Source organism: Sturnira hondurensis, unplaced genomic scaffold (assembly GCF_014824575.4).
Source record: "Sturnira hondurensis isolate 20B ecotype Veracruz unplaced genomic scaffold, ASM1482457v3 Scaffold0022136, whole genome shotgun sequence".
In the NCBI taxonomy this organism is placed as follows: Eukaryota; Metazoa; Chordata; class Mammalia; order Chiroptera; family Phyllostomidae; genus Sturnira; species Sturnira hondurensis.
The window spans coordinates 9,000,678-9,022,379 of record NW_028094767.1 but is presented as its reverse complement, the minus strand read 5'-3'; the positions used below and the strand labels follow the sequence as shown (position 1 = coordinate 9,022,379).

The 21,702-nt window shown below is 34.8% G+C and overlaps 2 protein-coding genes across 2 annotated transcripts in view; one reads left to right on the top strand and one right to left on the bottom strand.

Moving 5' to 3' along the window:
- Positions 1-21,702, bottom strand: part of EYS (EGF-like photoreceptor maintenance factor) — a 240,792-nt gene that overhangs the window by 61,521 nt on the left and 157,569 nt on the right. Inside the window, exons 4-5 of the mRNA XM_037034345.1 lie at positions 14,257-14,405; positions 13,266-13,393 (exon numbers count right to left, since the gene is read on the bottom strand). Coding sequence (XP_036890240.1) covers positions 13,266-13,393; positions 14,257-14,405 — 277 coding nt within the window. The remainder of the gene's footprint in view (positions 1-13,265; positions 13,394-14,256; positions 14,406-21,702) is intronic.
- LOC118978744 (L-lactate dehydrogenase B chain-like) lies at positions 16,260-17,286 on the top strand. The gene is given in 2 exon segments (XM_037034366.1): positions 16,260-16,694; positions 16,696-17,286. Coding segments are annotated over 2 exon segments (1,026 nt in total).

Here is a 21,702-nt window from a genome sequence, read left to right as displayed (position 1 = left end):
CTTGAAACGCTCCCATCACTTGTTTGAAGAGTTGGAGGGGTTTGGGGTCCTTTTTTTCCCCCAGAGCTTGAAACATTCTGAGTGAGTTATAATTTTTATCTTAATGAAAGCACAGCAGTTTGCTTTGTTTTGGTTTGGTTTGGTTTTCTCGTGTATAGATGGGGATTCTGATGCAGTTAAAATTTGTATCAGTTTCAAAAGTGTCAAGTGCCTATTCCACTTCTTGGGGAAAAACAACTTTTGAGGCAAATAAGAACTCCTCCTTCCAACAGAAGCTTTGCGATGCCACTATATACTGACTTACTGCGACTTGTATGGCCATAGATGAATGTCTAGCCTTAAAACCTACTCATTTCATCAATTTATCTTTTGTACATTATCTGAGCAACTGAGTGATTGTCTGGATCCCAAGAGGTAAATGAAGCATATTTTGTAGTTCTTTAAACTTTAAAATTAAATGAATAGATGAAAATATCTGTATTTTTGGTATTAACATTAGCATGATATACTTTAATTCTAGATTATAGAAAGCCAAAATTGAAAATATTAAAATAGAAAAAAATTTCTCCTAATCTATATTAGACCATGGATCAGTGTGGAAATTGTAAAGACATAAAAATATAATAATAGATAAGTGCTATAAAGTAAATAAATAAAGTCACATTAAAGTGGAGAGTAACTGAGAAGAGATATTTAAGGAATGTTTGTCAAGATTGACAGGAAAGATGTCTTTAGGAGATTTTTATCTGAGCAAAAGCCTGACTGAAAATAAACATGGAATTGTAGTTTCTGCCGGAAATTGAATAATCAGAGGGGATAGAGTAGGAAGTTAGAGTTGAAAGATAGGCGGGAACAAGGTATGGCTATACTTGTAAACATTTGTAATGCTTTAATTGAATTTAAATGTTATGGGAACGAACTTGTTAAATGGTAGTAGACCAAAGTAACATGATTTTAAAACATATACACTTTTTTTTTGTGGGGAAAAGAGATGATAAGGAACAAATCATCTCAAATTTTCTTTATCTGTAGCTTTCATTGTATAAGACAATGACAGCTAGAAGACCATGCCTTCTAGTTGCTCTGGCCAAAACTATAGAGACATTATTATAAAGAGAATATATGTGTATTTCTCTTTAACCCATACAATATAGCTTTATAAAAACTCCCCTGTACTGGATTATTTCATTGATTTCACTTTAAAAACACACCCACAATTCAACCACTTGTTACCATGTCTTCTCTCCTATCTATATTACTACATTAGCTCCTAAAAGGGTTTATTTTTGGTGCACTTACTATGCATCTCTACAGGTTTCCTTTCAACACAACAGCCAAAACATCATTTTATAATATTGGATAATATCACTCATTTGCCAGGAAACAGTACAATACTGCCTATTTCACTTAAAGTAAAATTCCAAGACATTCACATGGTATGTGTGATCTGTAACTGCCCTGATCTCTGCTTCCTTCCCCATCCCGCCTGATTCCCCCTGCTTTCTTCAGATCAGAAACACAGATCTCATTAGAATGATCTGGATAGGAGAGGGGTTTTGAACTAGGAGCTCCCTCTGTCATAAACATTTCCCCCTAGAAAACTGCATAGTCCACCATCTCCCTTTAATCATTACCCAAATATTGGCTTTCTCAAAGAGGCTTTCATTCACCATTCTGCCTATAACTGGATGAGTCAAAGCAAGGAGGTCAAGTGCAGGACTATTGAACTCTTCCAGATGGTAAGTTTTGGTGGCTTGACAAGAATGGTATCTTCATAATGATAAAAGTGTTTATATCAATGATGTATATTTATGGGGGAGCTTGAAGGATGGCTGATGTGCAGGAAACCACTTCGCAAGGCATGGAAATGTAGCTAAGCATCCACATGGAAAACCAGGGGGCAGTGAGTCGGCACTCAGAACCACACCTGTGAAAAAATTCTCCTGTGGGAAACCAGGCCCGCATTATTCCCAGGCTACTTTGTGACTTGCTCTTTCTAAAACTCTCTCACCCTGAGTTCAGGCAGAAAATGCTTACTGCATTATCTTTTTTTTTAAGATTTATTTATTTATTAGAGGGAAAGGAAGGAAGAAAGAAAGAGAAAGAAACAATGTGTGGTTGCTTCTTATGTAGCCCCCACTGGGGACTTGGCCCACAACCCAGGAATGTGCCCTGCCTGGGAATCGAACCTGCAACCCTTCGGTTTGCAGTCCGCACTCAATCAACCGAGCTATGCCAGCCAGGGTCTTACTGCGTATTTTTAAAGTAACTCCCTGAAGTCTGTGCTAATTCTCCCAAGGACTGAAGTGTAACTGGACCTGTTACTCTTATTGTTCCTTGAATTTGCAACATTTTTTCTTGTTAATATGTAAGAAGTAATCAGTAACATCCCTTCCATTGCTATCTGTAAAAACTAATGTACCTAAAGCAAACCTAAGTATAATGAATGAAGACCTTCTTTGATGTATGCTATTAGAAAGCCAGTACAAGTCTATCAAGGCAAGGATAAGGACACTCTCCCCTTGAGAGAGGTAGCCATGCTGACCCTTTTCCTCCACGGGATTCAGTAGTAGTCCCTGTGAATTTGTCTCGTCTCATCCATGCCTCGGATACTGCGAGCTGGTATCTGTGTCACTGATGGACAAGAAGTAGGTGGAGAGAGAGACAAAAAATTAAAAATCCAAGGAGCACTAACAAAAAAGCAGGTTTATTCAGGGATTGAATATCAACCATTAATTTGGAATATATAAAGTTTGAGATGCCACATCAGATATGCATGATAAACATAGGTGTACCTGGTGGGATGCAGAATTAAACCAGTTTGGTGTTTTCAGGTCAATAGAACATAAGAAAAGAGAAATAAGTTTGAGAGTGAATAAAAAGGTATGTTTTGTAAAAAAGGAAAATGAGGACCTGCCAAGGGTGAGGGACAGAAGTAAGCAAGAGCGGTCAAATAATTAGGGGTGCTCTTTGGTTATAGAAGAACGTTACATAATTTTGGCAATAGAGTATGTAATTGAGTGAGCTCAAAATACATGAAGTCTTGATTAGAGAGTAGAAATATTTAAATCGAGATATTGGAGGGTGTGCAATTATAGGTCATGATAAATTATAATATATGACCTTGAGAAAGAGACCAAGAACCAGAGGAGGAGGAAAAAATAATTGTAAAATAATTGTGAGAGTATTTAAGCAACCAAGGTGGGTGGATTTCCAAGATGCGAAAACCATTAGTGGGGAATGGATAGGAATTGAGAGGAGAAAGCATACTTTGAAAAGGAGCACTGTGAGGGAGAGACAGTGTTAGAGAGAGAAAAATAGCTGATGTCATTTGCTAAAAATGAACAGACTTTTTGGGAGCACGAAGAAAAATTATGTGCATATGTTAACAGGAGCACGGCTCTCTATACACTGTCTCACCAGTTGTACACAGGTTGTGCAAAGAAGAAAAGGTATACAGAAGAGATCGTGGTGTTGGAGAGCTGGCTGCTAACAAAGGGAGACGCTGAAGGCACAGCAAGAGAGTGCTGGGTATTTGGAAGTATTAGAAATTGTACGATGAATTATGGGGCTGGAATTCATTTGATAACTTATGTCCTTGAGCACTTAGAGATTACATGGTGTTAATTCAACCTCTGTGTACGTAAGCCTGTACTAAATTCTGCCATAATGTTTTATTACTTGTGACTTATAAGAAAATTAACAGGCTCAGGACTCATGGGAGAAAAGTTATGCTAATGGCAACACACATTGTCAAAATGAAGCAGTTGGGGGATGAGATCTGAGGATGACTTCTGTCAACTCTAGAGTCTCAAAAATATAAAATTATATGAACAGTAGCAGAAGGTACTTTTGATGAAGAAATGTCAACAGTGTCCTAGATATTTTCAATTGTATGTAGTTTACAACCAGAACCTCGAGTTAGGAAACTATATTTAAACTTTAACAAAATTTTTTGTTCGTTAAATTTTAGAATAATTTATTCAAAATGGAAAGTTAGCCTTATAAATAGGGTTATGAATTTCAAGGAAAGAAAAATGTAACCACTCAGCTTTGACATAATTAACTCGAAGAAATGGAGGCGTCTTGTTAGTTGAAAATTATTGAGTGACCAAATGGACACATTTAATTAATGATCAAATTACTCAAATGTGTGATTGCTATTTTTAAAAGCATTTTTTCAAAATAAATGTAAAAATATAACTTTATTATATGTTGACCTATGTGAATTCTGTGGCACAATGTTCTGTTTCAAAGTCACAATGCCTGCCTAATTAGGTTTACTTTGACACAAGCTGAAAACCTTAACTCTACTCATGGCTGATGTAGTGAGACATCACACAGACTAATGAAATGTTGAAACTGACTTGAGAAAAACAAAATACGTTAATGCATTGAAATGACACTTAAGCAGGGGCAAACTATAATTGCGATTCAGTCACTAAGAGAAGGGAAAAAACAGCAAGATGACAGAATAAAATAGAACACCACTTTCCCATAAAATATCTTAGAATTTGAATAAAGAAAATAAAAGATTTAGAAGTAAAAATAAGTGTATCACAAAATTTCTGTTAAGATATTTATATTTTTTCAATATCTAGTTTTTGGTGTTTTATACAAAGATAACAGTAAATATTTGTTAAATAATTGATTGGAAAATAAAATTTTGTAAGAGAAAGATGCTAGCTGTTTTTAGTAACATTTAGCTCCTGATTTGCATTTCTCTTTTTGAATTTAAACATTCAGAATGTGATCATCTTTGTGTATGGGCAACATTATCCATTGCATTTGTAAATATTAGAATAGATGTGTACATCTGTGCATGGATGCATTTGTGTGTGAAGGCAATATTAGGAGTACAGTTAATTGTAGTCATCAAAGTCTTCATGTGGTCTTGGGTCTTGTGGATTGAATACTTCCTGCTATAGTGTGTAATGAAGAGCTCGGAAACCTGCATTTCAGGTCATAATGCCTCTCCCTCCACTACCTGTGTGCCCCCATCAGGGGGGTGACCAGGGTCCCTAGAAAGCTTCACTGGAACTCTCTTCTGTTGTGTCCTGGACACTACCATCCATAAAAATGAAGTGGGGCCCATGGAGACCTGCGGCTTTAGCATCGCCTTTGAAGGAGTTTTCAAAAATTGTCTGTTAGCTCTATGACCTCTTGTTAATCCCTCACACCCATAACTTAATGCCAACACTTGTGGTTGCCCCCCGTGATCTGCCTTCTAGGCCATCACAGTTTACACTGGTCACTGTTTACCTCAGACACCCAAGAAGCCAGATGCTCTCAGGTCGTTCAACGCGATGAGGATCTTTATACCCAATCAGTTATGGAAAAACTGTTTCATTTTGACTACAATCTCTTAAGTGGTGGCTATTCTTTCTCCCTCACCCCTCACATTTCAGAGCATGAATGTTAGGTAGGTGTCTCTGTTTTCTCATTTGCGTCATGTTTTTTTTCCTAATACATCTCAATTATTTGAACTCGGTGCCACTAAACCATCATATCTCCATCTGTTGTATTCATAGCTAACATTTCCTGGGCATTCCCTTTACTTCTACTTTTTTAACATCCAACACCTGGTTATTATATCTTTCTTTAATACTATCTCAGCTGCACTTAGTTATTTTAATATTTGCAGAGTTGATCCACTTAAAACTTTGGCTTCTCTAAGGAGTAGACCATCTCAGCACAGAAATCTTAATCTTCATTCTAACTTTCCAACTGATTCCCACTGTACACTCTTATATCATCATGCATAATTATATTCCTTCCACAATCATAATTTCTTTTTAAATTTATTTAATTGTTGTTCAAGTACAGTTTTTTGTCTTTTACTCCCATCCCAGCCCCCCCACCATGCTCCCCACCTCCCTCCCATTTCCACCCCCCCTTAGTTTTTGTCCATGTGTCGTTTATACTAGTTCCTGTAAATCCTTCCCCTTTTCCCCTGAAATTCCCTCCCCTCCTCACTCTGGTCACTGTCAGCCTGTTCTCTATTTCAGTGTCTTTGGTCATATTTTGCTTGCTTGTTTGTTTTGTTGTTCAGCTTCCTGTTAAAGGTGAGATCATACGATATTTGTCTTTCAATGCCTGGCTTATTTCATGCAGCATAATGCTTTCCAGTTCCATCCATGCTGTTACAAAGGGTAGGAGCTCCTTCTTTCTTTCTGCTGCATAGAATTCCATTGTGCAAATGTACCATAATTTTTGAATCCATTCATTTACTGATGGGCACCTAGATTGTTTCCAATAGCCAAGAGTTACAACTCTTGGCTATTGTAAATTGTGCTTCTGTAAACATTGGTGTGCATAGGTTTTTTTGGATTGGTGTTTCGAGTTCTTAGGATATAAACCTAGCAGTGAAATTGCTGGGTCAAAAGGCGGATTCATTTTTAGTTTTCTTAGAGAATTCCATGTTTTCCATAGTGGTTGTACCAGTCTGCAATCCCACCAACAATGAATTAGGGTCCCCTTCTCTCCACAACCTCTATTTAAAATATCTTATAGCCTACCTATAACTTCATTTTCCTTTCCAGCTCACTTTTTCTAGTTATTTTATCAACAATAATTCTTCAACCTGATAAGCCATTGACCCTACCAACTCTTTAATTCCCCATCTTCATCATATTCTCACTTCCTTACTTACCTGAGTTACATTACATGGTCCATTTCCATACTCACTTCTTGCATACATCCTCAAATCAGTTATCTCTCTTTCTCCATTATTGTAGGCTGGCTAAGACCGAACCCTAGCTTAATTTAATATCCAAGCTATTATTTGTGGCCAACTGAGTAATTATATATGGTATGAGGATGCCACACTTTATTGTAGATTGAACTCACTTCAAATTAATGTTTACTAACTTCTAAGAGACCCTTATTGCTATGTATTAATAATACTAAGTTTCCCTCCCACTCATCTGGATTTCTGTTTCACAGCTTCTCATCTCATCTTGCTTCTTATTTCTCTGAAAGAATAGAAGACACTGTCTAAATAATTCAAAACCACCTATTCAAAATTCCTATATCAGTACAAATATTCTACTTTTCTCTCCTACTGTAATTGATATAATATCTGCCATCTTATTTAACCAACTCCTTTGCTTGTGTACTACATCACATTTCGTCTCTCCCACTGTTTAAAAATGACTTGTTTTGAACTTCCTTCACCTGTCATCTCCTTACTCTATATTTTCCTTTTAGGAAAAGCCCATTTCTTACCTTCTATTAACTTTCAAATTGGATAGCATCAATATTTTCCCCACCATTCTGTCAAATTCGTTTCAAGGAAACTCTCATCTTTAGTTTTCAATTGCAAAGATCAACTCTCATTTTCCTTTAACTAGATCTAGCCACATTCTTGAACTAGTACAGCATTGTCTTAATATGATTAAAATAATCCTTTGTTTCTATGATGATGCTATGTATTTTTCTCCTCTCAACTCACTGATTATTAGTTTTTAATTTTATATTCTTATATTTTAACTCTCAGCTATAAGAACATCCAAGGTGCTAGTGTACCAACCTTTCACTTCCCTATCTAGCCTCACTTCAAGGTAATCTCATCAGTTTCCTGGGTTTCAGTGCCACGTCCATATTGCTGGCTTTCAAATGTACAAAGGTGGTCTCTTCTAAAATGGAAAATAATGTACTTGAACCTCTGCCTCATTATTTCCATTTGTCTGTATTAGGTGTCTCAGCTAACATATCCCAAACCGACTTCTTGATTTTCACCCTTTTCAATAATGTTTCTTTTCATAAATATTTCCCCACTCTAGAAGATAATATTCCCATCTTTAGAGTTACCCTTGGCATCTTTTTATCTCTTGATTCACATCAATTTCTTCAGCAAAAATTGAAGATTGAAACTTCTTTAGAAATATATTTCAAATTGAGTCCTTAATTATTTTCATCACCAGTAGGCTAATAGACAAAAATATTCAGAGGATTCTTTAAAATAGTATGTAGCTAACTTCCAGAGTGCAAGTTTTTGTCCTTTTTTTTGTCTGCTGCTATATGAGTTCCTATGATAGCAGAAATGTTTCTGAAAAAGCAGGAACTCAACAATTTATCAGTAAATTAACAAGTGAGTAAGTTATTTCATGTCACATCCAGAGTCAAGACTTTTCATCTCATTCAGTAACATTTTTTAAATGTTTTGAAACAAATTAAATAATAAATTGAATAAACTCTTGGTACAGTACTCTGCATTACACAGTAAAAGGCTCCAGAGATACAGAAATGATTAAAACACTAGATTAAAACACTGTCATACTCTTAAGCATCTCACAGTAAAATAGACTTTCATTGTAACTGAAAATATTTGTATATAAAGTTGTCAACTGATTGTAGCGATATTTTGGTTTATTTTACTAGATAATTAATAACTGGTTAAACAATAGAACAATTGTGACAAAAGGTCATTTTAAATAGGTGATAAAATAAAATTATTTCCACTGTATGAATGAAGATGTTCAGTTCTAAACAACATAATCTCAATTCAAACACTAAACTGGTGGAGGATTTATTAGCCCAAGGTCAAACTGTTTAGGGAAGTCCTTGCTCATTGCTTCTATCTCTTTTTATTCTCCTCAGCCCTACATTTATTTGTATTTTGCCTTTGTTCCCTTTTTAGATTTCTTCATGGTTACAATATGGCCTCTAGTAGCATAGCTACTTGCTTAAAGACATTCTTTTTGTTGTTTTTATATATATCATTGTAGAGTTTTATTGTTTCACTTTTCTTAAAACCTTTGGCAGGAAATTCAATATCACTTAAGTCGCAAAAATTGGCCACATGTTTTCTTAAGGTATCTAAGGGTAAAAAAAAAAGCATCAAAAAACCTTAAAACAACTTCCTGTGACTAAATAAACAAAAAGTGCAGGGGTGGGGAAATTCCCCCCTCTTTCCATTTAGTAGACAGAAAACAAGTGGTGGTAGTAGACAATAGTGAGAAGAATTCTTTAGTTTCTATTGTCCCATCTCTGTGCCAGCTGTGGCCCTGGAAACGTGCAAGGATTTCTGTACCCCAGTATCCACCGTGAATGACCTTCCTGTGCAGGAGAGCTGACTTGAGTTTGGGCCATCCTTGTGGTCATATGATTGCATAGCTCCTAGGTCCTTGTGCATTTGCAAGTCATAAAATTCAGAGCATGGTCTTTTTATGTCACTATAGTTTAATTATATTTAGAATCAGAGTTGCCTTCTAGAAGATAGATCAAGGATTATGCTCCTCAAGAGCTTATAGACAGGTACAGATTCAACTCATTTTAGTTTCTGAAAATATCTTTTCTCTTTTCATATCCTCTTAATATACTGATCCTTCCTCCCCCCTTCAGCATAATCCCCTCTAATGCCTTATAACTTGTAATTTATTATATTTATCTCCCATATGTTGTTTTGGCTTCTAAGTAGTCTTCTATTGATTCTTTCTCACCATCCTTTTCTATCCTGCACTGTTCTTCAGGATGCGGAGCAGTGGCCTCTACCTGGTTTCTACTAACGTGGCGCACCAAGCAGAGGTCAGAATAGGTATGTATTATACTTAGTCCCTTTAGTGCCAGGCTGCAGGTTGCCAGTAACTATGTTTATCAACATTAAGTTAATGGCTGATGTCAGACTGTTCCATGCTGCAGATACAGTTCTTATTTCTATTAACTACATTCTTGGCTTGCCTTTTCAGCATACAGAAGGGAAACAGCACCCCTCTCCCCACTGTTTCTAAACCCAGGATGATTAATCATACATTTTGGGGCTTTTTGGTTTCCCTAACCCTATTCCATCCTTTAGTATTTTCATTCAGCTCCTCCAAATTCCTCTGAGTAAACCATTTTTTTCCTGGCAGAAGCTTAGCTGATTCCCTTTGGGTATTAAGATAAATTCTTCAAGCATTTTAAAAAAATTCTGCAATTATTTTATCTCACAAACTTTATTTATTTTTAAACCATTAGCCAAAGTATTGACCCTCTCAACAAAACATCCCTTGGTAATTTTAGAAAATCATCAACATTGGGCTCCACCTGTTTGATTCTTCCAAGACTTCAATAATCTCTTTTTCTTTCCCACCAGATTCCACCTGGGCCACACCTGCTCCCAGCAATGCCACACACGACACTTCGCCAGTTATTTACTGCTCTTAAAAATAACATTTGTTTGCCAAATGTCCATAGATACCTAAAGTTTTCAGTTCTCTAGTTGTTAAAGGAAATGCTAATTTGTAGGCACATGTAAAAATTAACTTCGTTCTAACACAGTTTTGCTGTGGGTATTAGGTATCAAATAAGTTCTCATAAACATTGTTTACTGATTTTCTCAAAGAGTTCATTTTGCTTCAGTTACTCTCTCATCAAATAATGGGAGTTCAGATCCAGTTTACACGTTCAGAAAAACTGATAATGTCATCACCTTCCCATTCTCCTCTCTTTATTTAACTCTTTCCCTAACCCCATATTTTTTTCCTCCCAGATTCAAAATAGAAGAGTAAATGCTTGGGTTCAGGTGTGTGGGTATGGTAGGGGAATCAGAATAGAAGGATTTTCTGCATTGATATTCTTTGAACTTAACCAGCCTTAATCCAGAGTTCTCAAAGTATGGTCTCCAGGTCAGCGGCATCAGCATCACTTGCAAATTTGTTAGAAATGCACGTTTACAACCCCCACCACAGATTTACTGAATTCGAAATTACAGGGGCGGGAAACAACTATTTGTGTTTTATATAGACCTGCAGGAGATTATAAAATTGTAACTTAAAGGCTTTTAAGTCAACGGGCTATTATTTTTCTTATTATTTTCAGGGATTCTCTTAATCACCTTTGAGAAAAGAAAAATAGACTTTAAGGCAAATTTTTTCACTGTTTCAACTTCATGCTTTATTAATTTATATTGACTATATCTTCATTACTTTATATGAGTCAGAAGTAGTAATTTTTTTGACTGTCAGTGGTTAGTTTGGGGACTGGGAGTCTGAGGGCTAGAATTTCTGCTTTTTCATTTTAAATTTTTTCCACCTCCTTCTTTATTCCTGAGGCTCAATTTTTGACTCAACACTCAAATTAGGCTATGTGCTATGCCTGCCCTTTTGAAGCAGTTGTTTAGGTTTCCCTATAATTTACCCTCTATCATTCAGGGATCTAATTTATACAACAGAGGGGACAATGTTTTCAATGAGGTAGATATGAAATGAACAAAACATGTGTTAAATTCTTAAAGAACATAGCCCTGGCTGGTATAGCTCAGTGGATTGAGCGCGGACCTGCGAACCACATGATAGCGGTTCGATTTCCTGTCAGGGCACATGCCTGGGTTGCAGGCCAGTTCCCAGCAGGGGCCAGTTCCCAGCTGGGGATGCACAAGAAGCAACCATACATTGATATTTCTCTCCCTCTCTCCTTCCCTTCCCTTCTAAAGATAAATAAATAAAAATTAAAAAAAACACAAAGTATACAAATTCTTAAAGAACATGGACAATCTCAACAATGAGAACACGTACAATGGCTCATATTAATTTCACAAGTAAATTTACATCCAAGTTGCTACAACTAACGTGCCTATTGGACATATTCCATTCATCTTTAGTGAACCTACATTGAATTCCTACAACATTTGCTCTATCTAAAACATGGTTAACAAAGATTTCTAGATGAAAGTCCATCATTTTAAAATAAAATTCATTAATTAATAACAGAACAATCAACTGAGGGATGGAACAATGCCTTGGTTACCTAGTTTTCCCCTTGATGATGGAATTTCAAAGAAAAGCCTTCTAGATGACAGAATATTGCTATTAATAAGGGCCAGTAAACGCATCATACTTAATTAAAAACAAAATAAATGTTACATATGAATGTATATTCACCCATATTAATATAGTTCTATACCTATTTTTAAAGGTTGACTACTTTTTAAAGTACATTCATTAAAATACTAGCACTATCAGGCTTAGAACAGAGTTATAAATTAAGTCAGTATTTTTAAAGGGATAACAATTGAATTTATTTGTAGATTAATAGATTGACTGCATATACAAATTTGACTAGATGAGTTAGATAGTGCAATATCTTCCTATAATGATGAAGTTCCATTCTCTTTTGAAAATGTCACATTTTAAAATCTTGTTAAAATATTTTATTTTTTATTTATATTTAGAGAGAAAGGAAGGGAAGGAGAGAAACATCAATATATGGTTGCCTCTTGTGTGCCCCCAAGTGGGGACTTGGCCTGCAACCCAGGCATGTGCCCTAACTGGGAATCGAACCAGTTACATTTTGGTTCGCAACTCGCGCTCAGTCCACTAAGCTACACTAGCCAGGGTTAAAATCTTAATATACTTTTTAAACCTTACATTTATATTTCTTAAAACTGATGAAAATACTATCCATTGTGCATCTATGATGTGTATGCATGTTCTAAGTTTCTTTTCAATGTGTTTTAAGTCTTTCCCATAAAACAGCTTTTAACTTTCTGCTTTTAATAATATTTTAAAATTTAAGCCTGTTTATTGCCTTTCAGTAATGCCCAACAGAACTTACTTTAAGCAGCCAGATAAAAGTCAAGCAAGTATGAAGAGTACAAATTACAATTTTAATGGTGTGAGGAAGTACCTACAAAGCTATTTATGATGGATTAAAATTATAGGCCCAAATAACCAGGTCACTTCTGTCATTTATAAATCGATAATTTTTCAAGAAAATTCTTAGTTAGATAAAGCACAGTTTCTTAAAAAGTTTGCCTAAAGACCCTAAACTAAATTCTTAGCTGAGGTCTGTAAATTGAAGGAAGAGATGGTTACTCTACACTTTTAGAATATAATATTAACACTGTATGTCTACAATGGAAATAGTATTATGGGAACTTACCTTTATCCCATTTTTCTACACCTTCAAATATTATTCAGTTATCATAAAAATCACCATTATAAAACAATATATTTTATTTATAACTCATGCCCAAGTTATGTCTGAGAATTTCTTAAATATTTATTCAAAATCAATACCACAATTAAACAACACACGAAAACATTAAAAAGTTTTTACTTGAACTTGAAGTGATTTTTTAAATTTGTGAATCTATTTTGTTATTGTTGTTCAAGTACAGTTGTCTCCATTTCCCCCGCTACTCTCCCTCACCCCATCTGCCCCCATCTGCCACCCTCGATCCTAGAATACTATGTGTCGTTAAATAAAATTTAAGTTTCAAACAGAACATGTCTTTAAAAGCCATGTATTTTTATTTAATAAAATAGGGAATGAATCAACTATACCTGCAATGATCATCTTTCTCATAGTTCATATATGTGGCATTATTCTTGCAAAGAAGTGGGTCACATGGTGTTTGAAGTCTCTTACAAAGCTTGTCTGCAAATTTTGGGGAACAGATGCATATTGTATCCTAGGAAAGATCAAAATTTATTTTCATTAAAATTTTTAGATCTCAAAAATAATGAAAGAATTCTAACATGGAAATTATTTGTATAAGCATGTAGTTGAAGTTTTCTGTGCAACATTGTGGGATATTTTGTTTTCCAAAATGTCACAATAATGTCTTTCATTTCAAAAACCTTTCCTAGCTATGTGAATTCAACACTCCTTTAAATGAGAGCTGAGGACTGTACACCACCTACTTGAATGTAAGAAATCTCTGACAGAAAAGAAAATGATGCTCTGTATCTTTCAGAGCTATGTTTAAAAGGCCATATAGTGTCAGTCTAATTATCTCAAAAGTCAGTCCCCAAGACATACAGGAGAGTTGGACTTAGGGTTCTGACTGACAGTTCCAGCTTGGGTTTTAGTCAACAACCAGCATAACCAGCACCTATGTGAATGCAGAAACCTTTAGGCTTCATGTTATGAATTCAAAATAAATATTACTAAAATAAACAGTAAGTAATTGTGGGAACTATTGAATATTTATCTAATATTATTTATTTAAATGTTAAATTTAAAAGTTGGAATATAAGTATGCAATATTCAGATAGCTAAACAAATTAAAAAGTGATTCATAAAAAGCATCTACAAAATTACATTGTTTACGAGAGAGAATGATGGTGCAAGAGCAAAAAGAAAACTAAATGATGCACTTGAAAGTGTGGATTCTATTTAAAATGGGAAAAATTGGGCAAGTAGATTTCTTGATTTTCCTGACTGAAATTATAATAAGTTAGTGAAAACTATAATTATTTGTACTTTGAAATGGTGTGATAATTGTAATAAATGTTTTCAAACCATTTTCTTGTGTGTAATATTTAAACTTACATTTGAAATGTCAATGCGGTGAGTACCGATCTGACATGGTATCCGCAAACACTTACTGACACCAGTTTCACAGTTTTGATTGAGAAGTCCCTCTGGGCACACACAAATATAAGCAGAGCTTTCATTTTGGCAAATTCCTCTTTTCCAACCTGACGGAGAAAAACAACATTCCACTGACTCTTCACAGAATGGACCTTAAAAGATCACGCACACAAAAAGAAAATACAAATATATACATGTAGTAAAATCTCATTGAAAAATGTATAGAAATTATGGAATATTTTAAGCCAGATTTTTCACAGTATAATGTATATATCATAGGATTCAATCATTGCAAACCAATAATTTCAGTAACTTTTCCAAACGTATAGCGCTATTCAACCACAAGCACTGGTCAGTTTTTAGCACATTGTCATGACCCTCTTTATGGTGGGTCACTCATTGTCTCCAACTCCAGGGCCCAGCACCACCAGTCATTCCCTCTCTGTAGATTCACCATTTCTGGGCATTTCATGTAAACAAAATGGCATAATATGTTGTCTTTTGTGATTGGCTTCTTTTGCTGAGAATAAGGGTTTTGAGGATTTTTGATGTTTGTATCATGTATCAGAACTTTGTTACTTTTATTGCCAAAGAGTAACTCACAAAACACCTGCTTCTTCCTTCATCAGTTAATGAACATTTAGGTTATTTCCACTTTGTACCTTTTTGTTGAGATATAATTAACATTTAACATTATATTATTAGCCCTGGCTGGTGTAGCTCAGTGGATTGAGCACGGGCCTGCAAACCAGAGGATTGCGGTTTGATTCCCAGTCAGGGCACATGCCTGGGTTGCAGGCCAGTTCCCAGCAGGGGACTTAAGAGAAGTAACCGTACATTGATATTTCTCTCCTTCTCTCCTTCCCTTCCCCTCTAAAGATAAATAAATAAAATCTTTGAAAAAAATCATTATATTAGTTTCAGGTTATACAACATAAAATGTAAATATTGAGAAATGATCACAAGTCTAGTTAACATTCATTAACATTCATAGTAACATTTTTTTTACCTTGAGATAAGAACTTTGAGATTTATTTGCTCAGCAACTAAATTTTATAAATAATGAATTCATACACAAATATTTGTGTGGATACATATTTTTATATCTCTTGGACAGAGTCTTAAGGGTGGAATTGCTGAGGTGTATGGTAAATTATGTTTACATTTTAAAGCAATTACCAAACTATTTTTGCAATGTGGCTGTGCCATTTCACATTTGAACCAGAAATGAAGGAGATACCCTTTTCTCCCCATTTTTGCTAACATTCAATATTGTCTATCTTGTTTTTTATAGCCATTCTATTGGGTGTAAAATTGTATCTCCTTATGCTTTCAATTTTCATTTCCATAAGACTAACACTTTTGAGCATCCTCTTGTATGTTCAATACCCATTTGTACATAATCTCCAAAGAAAGTTCTATTTATATATGTAGTAGAACATTTTTAAATTGTTATTAATTTTTATTATTGAGTAGTATTCTTTTAATTCTAAATATAATTTCTTTTTTTTCTTTATGATATATGTGACTTGCAAATATTTTCTACTCATCTTGCTTTGCTTTTTCTATTTACTTTCTTAGCAGGTAAATTTTTAGGTAAATTTTTTAATAAAAAATTTATTTAAGTCCAAATTATCAATGTTTTTATTTTATTAAATTCAATTGATAACTTTCCTTTTACATATTTTGCTATATGTAATATCAAAGAGAGTTTTGACTAACCAATGGTCATGAAGAATTTCTTTTGTTTTATTAGAAATTTTATTATTTTAGCTCTTACATTTAGATGTCTCACATGTTTGAGTTAATTTTTGTGATTAGAGAAAGCAAAGAGGTTGCAGAGGGGGCAGCCCCCCTCCGTTCCTGTGGACCCTGTGTGGGAGAGCAGACCCACTCAGCAGACATCGTCTCCTTGGCAGGACCCTTACTAAATCTGGGGAGCCTTCCTTCTTTTGTGGACAATGGCAGCTCTTAAGGAAAAAGTGATTGCACCAATTGCAGAAGAGGCAGCAATCCCAAACAGTAAGATCAATGCCATGGGTGTCGGACAAGTTGCTGTGGCATATGCCATCAGTGTTCTAGGAAAGTCTCTGGTCAATGAGCTTGCATTTATGGATATTTTGGGAGATAAACTCAAAGGAGAAAAAACAGGTGTGCAGTATGGGAGCTTATGTCTTCTGACACTGAAAATTGTGGCAGAGAGTGTTTACTCTGTGACTGCCGATTCTAAGATTGGGGTGGTGACCACAGGAGTTCACCATCAAAAAGGAGAGAATCATCTCTATCTCGTGCAGAAGAATGTCAATGTCTTCAAAATCATTATTCCTCAGATCTTCGGGTACAGCTCTGACTGCATCATAACTGTGGTTTCTAACCCAGTGGACATTCTCACATATGGGTACCTGGGAACTAAGTGGATTACCTAAATACTTTGTGATTGAAAGCTGATGTAATCTGAATTCTGCTAGATTTTGCTACTTTGTGGCTGAAAAACTTGGCATTCATCCCAGCAGCTGCCATGGGAGGATTTGGGGAGAACATGGGAACTCACGTGTGGCTACATTGAGTAGGGTGAATGTGGCAGGCATTTCTCTTCAGGAACTGAATCCAGAAATGGGAATGGAAAATAATAGTGAAAATTGGAAGGAAGAGTATAAGACAGTGGTTGGAACTGTCTATGAAATTATCAAGCTAAGAGATATACCAACTGAGCTATCACATTGTGTGGCTGATCTCATTGAATCAATATTGAAAAATTTATCCAGGATTCATTCAGTGTCAACCATGGTGAAGGGGATATATGGCACTGAGAATAAAGTCTTCCTGAGCTGCACTGAGAATAAAGTCTTCCTGAGCCTTCTATGTGTCCTGAAGGCTTGGGGATTAACCAGGGTTATCAACCAGAAACTGAAGGATGATGAAGTTTCTCAACTCAAGAAAAGTACAGATACCCTGCAGAACATCCAGAAGGACCTCAAAGACCTGTGACTTCAGGCTTCTAAGCTGTAGAAATTTAAAAAGTACACCATGAATGACTGTGAGCCTTTAGTTTCTATCCATGTGCGTGGATCATAGTTTGCTTTTATCTTCCTAAATATGTGAATATGGGCTTACAGAATCAAAGCCCATGTTTAGTTTAATGCTTGAAATATGAATCCTTGAACAAATAAAATCAACTATTATACTGTATAAAATTTTATGGTGTGAGATAAGGATATGATATTTCATATACAATGTGTCTGTGTATTTGTATATACACAGATATACATGGTTTTATTTTGTATTTCTCTGATGATTAGTGATGTTGAGCATCTTTTCATATATCATCATCTGTATGTCTTCTTTGGAGCAGTTGGCTATTCAAGTCTTTTGTCCAATTTTTAATTGGATTGTTTAGTTTTTGGTTTTGAGTTTTATATGTTCTTTATAAATTTTGGGTATATATCCTTTATCAAATGTGTTGGTGGATATGTTCTCCCATTCTGTGGGATGTCTTTTTACACTTTTTATGGTCTCCTTTGTTGTTCAATTTTTTTGATGTAGTCTTATTTATTTTTTTCTTTTGTTTCCTTTGCCTGAAGAGATATATTAGAAAAAAAATATTGCTACCAGTGATGTCTGAGATTTTACTGCCTATGATTTTTTCTAGAATTTCAGTTCTAACATTTAGGTTTTTAATCTATTTTGCTTTTATTATTCTGTTTGATATAACAAAGTGGTCTAGTTTCATATTTCTGCATGTATCTGCTCAATTTCCCAATACCATTTATTGAATAAATCATCTTTAGCCCATTGTATGTGCTTGCTTTCCCTGTTGAATATTAATTGATGAAAATGTGGGTTTATTTCTGGGCTCTCTATTCTCTTCCATTGATCTATGTGCCTGTTTTTATGCCAGTACCATATTGTTTTGATTACCATTACCATGAGTTTGATATTAGGTACTGTGATTCCTCCAACTTCGTTCTTCTTTCCTAGGATTGTTGTTGCTATTGTGTGACCTTTTACGATTCTACATAAATTTTTCAAATATTTTCCTAATTCTGTGAAATATGTCATTTGTATTTTGATAGGAATTGTGTTGAAGCTGTGTATTACATTGGGTAGCATGGACATTTTCAAGTTGTTAATTCTTCATATCATAAACATGGTATGTGCTTCCACTCATTTGTATTTTCTTCAGTTTTTTTCTTTGGTGTGTTATAATTTTCCCAATACAAGTCTTTAACATTCTTGGTTAGATTTATTTATAGCTGTTTTATTCTTTTTTAAATGATTGTAAATGGGACTGTTTTCTTAATGTCCCTTTTTGATAGTTCATTATTGGCATATAAAAATACTACTGATTTCTGGACATTAATTTTGTATCTTCATACCTTGCTGAATTCATTTATCAGTTCTAGTAGTTTCTTGGTGGAATCTTTGGGGTTCTTTATGTATAGTGTCATGTCATCTGCAGATAAAGAAATTTTTACTTCTTTTTCAATATGGATGCCTTTTATTTTTTTTTCTTGGCTGATTGCCATGGCCAGGACTTCTAGTACTAAGTTGAATAAGAGAGATGAATCAGATATCCCTGTCTTGTTCCTGATCTTAAGGGGAATAGTTGCAGTTTTTGCTCATTAAGTATGATGCTTGCAGCAGGTTTGTAGTATATAATCTTCATTATGCTTACATGTTCCCTCTCTTCTTACTTTGCAGAGAGGTTTTATCATGAATTGGTGCTGGATTTTATCAAATGTTTTTCTGCAGCTATTAATGTGATCATGAGGTTTTATACCCTTCATCTTTTTTATGTGATGAATCACATTTATTGACTTGTGATTGTTGTACCAACCTTGCATTACTGAATAAATCCCACTTGGTCATGGTATATGTGCATTTTGATGCATTGCCATATTGTTTGCTAATGTTTTATTGAGGATTTTAGCACCGATGTTCTTCAAGGATATGAACATAGTGCCATGTTCATATGGTCTCCTTAATGTTGTGCCCTAGGAAAGTCAGTTGTCTCCAAGTTCTCACTTTAAGATCATGTGAATAGAATAAGTAAAGTAGTGATATTAAGACCCCAGTCAGGGAGTTCCACTGCAACTATCATAAAACTTAGATCAACATGATTCATTGCAGACTTGAGAGGAGTTGGTCAGATTGTGTTCAATATGTTGTCATTAGGCACATTGTAGCATCAATAAAAATTACCTACAGTAGTGACCTGACATCCCTTGTTGTTTCTGTGAACTCCTACATTTCCAAAGGAAAAGGTACTCTTTTAGTTATTGTCAGCCAACATAGGGCTTTGGACAATTCATATGTACATGTTGGGAAAACCTGAATGGGGCAATACAAGAATTCCTGCTAAAAATGACAACGTGTCCTCCAAAAGTTATCTACAGAAATTTATTTTAAGGCCTTTGTACTTAAAAGTCATAAACTTGTCAAACAATTTACTGTATAACCCAAGGCTCAGAAGTATATGCGCTTATGGAAAAAGAAAAAAATAGTTTATATAATATTTATTATTATTATATGAACAGGAGCATCAAGAAAATTAAGCTGTAAAGAATTAAGCTAATTAGCAATAACATACAAGCCAAAAAAACCCTCACTTAAAATATATAATATTAATTGATTTGAAATTAGAATTTTATGCTAAATGCTAAAACATAAAGACACAAAGGCAGCATAAAATGTTGAGTGACCACACCATTGACGTTATTATATTAAAATAATTCAGCCTCTAATTTCAGGGTATTAGTACTTGAATAATTATTTTGATTGCACAAAGAACAATGAACATGTGCTTCTCACTGTTGTGCTATATTAGCATATTATGCTATTAAATAATTAAATGTAAATAATATTTAATTGTATTTAAGATAAATGTTAGCATCATGGTAAGATAGTATTTGAATGATACTACTTTATAAATATGTAATGCTTGACATTTCCATAACACTTACGCCCATATTAGAAACTAGGAGCTCCTAAATATGTACATTACATATATTAACCAGTTTTATACTTGAATTTTTTTAAGTAAAAAGCTAATTTTACTAGAGGTTAAGCAACTTGCAACACATCACATGGTTGGTTAATTAATGCCAGATTAGTCATAAAAATTGGTTCATCCCACATAATCGTATTATAACTTCATATTCTTCTCAGTACAACATATGCCCACAAGATCAGTTCCATATAAAAGGTAGAAGGCACAATATCACTTGATTTTTAGCATTAGTACAATATTCCTGCTCTAAGTTACAACATTATGTTGTTGGCATTATATTTAGAATACAAACAAGACACAAAAATCAATAAAACATTTATTTGGCTTTTTCTACAAAACCCCTCCCAAATACTCCCAATGTAGAAATATACCTTCACAGATATTTGTCATGGCCGTATTCAACTAGATCTACAGAGTGAAATAGTGAACAGTGACATGCATTTTTTAGCATTTATTTTGAAACAATTCACACAAAGTTGGAAAGATAATATTAAAGTTTCTAGGTACAGTTAAATCTTGTACAACTATATAATAATGTCAAAACTAGGAAATCAACATTAGTACAATGTGTGGGTAAAGTCCTACATCATTTCATCATCTGTGTAGATTTAGGAAACCACCACCTCTTTTAAGATACAGAACAATTTCATCATCACAAAGATTTCCTTCATGCTATCCCTTTATAATTTTTACTTACCCCTTTTCCCTCCACCATTTTTAGGCAGTGGTGTACATTACTTCTCCATCTCTATAGCTTTGTCATTTTGGTATTGCTATGTAAGTGGAACCATACAATATGGGGCTTTTTAAAAGTGTTTTTTTACTCCCCACTTACAATGCCCTCGAAAAACTCTTAAGTTCATATGCACTTAGATAATACAAAGTTGCGCAAAGTAGCGTGGGGTAGTGGCCCAGAATCAAAGTGACCAGAAATAATACACCAAATAAAAAGGAGTCAACAACCAGGGAGCTGTCGTCTCACTAGTGACAACAGACTGGTTGTTGGAGCCCCGCAGCAGAGACGGGAAAGCTCGCCTCCGTTCCGAAGCCTGCCTGAACTTCCGGTTACATGGCACACATGTTCTAGCTAATGGGATCTTAGTGGAAATATTGGGTGTCCAGTGTGGATCAAAGCTTTTTGCGCTAATATTCTTCCATCTCTCACTCTGTCACTGGCCATCTGGAAGTCTTATGTTCTATTTGACTTATGTGAAATATTCTAGCAGACTGGATTCTGGAGTCATCACTTGGAAAAAATCTACAATGCAAAGGTACCAGATTTCAATGACTCTTTTGAGAGTTAGAAAAACATTGAGTTGAGGTTTATTTGCTAACCAAATGTAATTTAGCCTAATATGACAACTATAAAATATTTTACCAAAATTGGGGTTTTA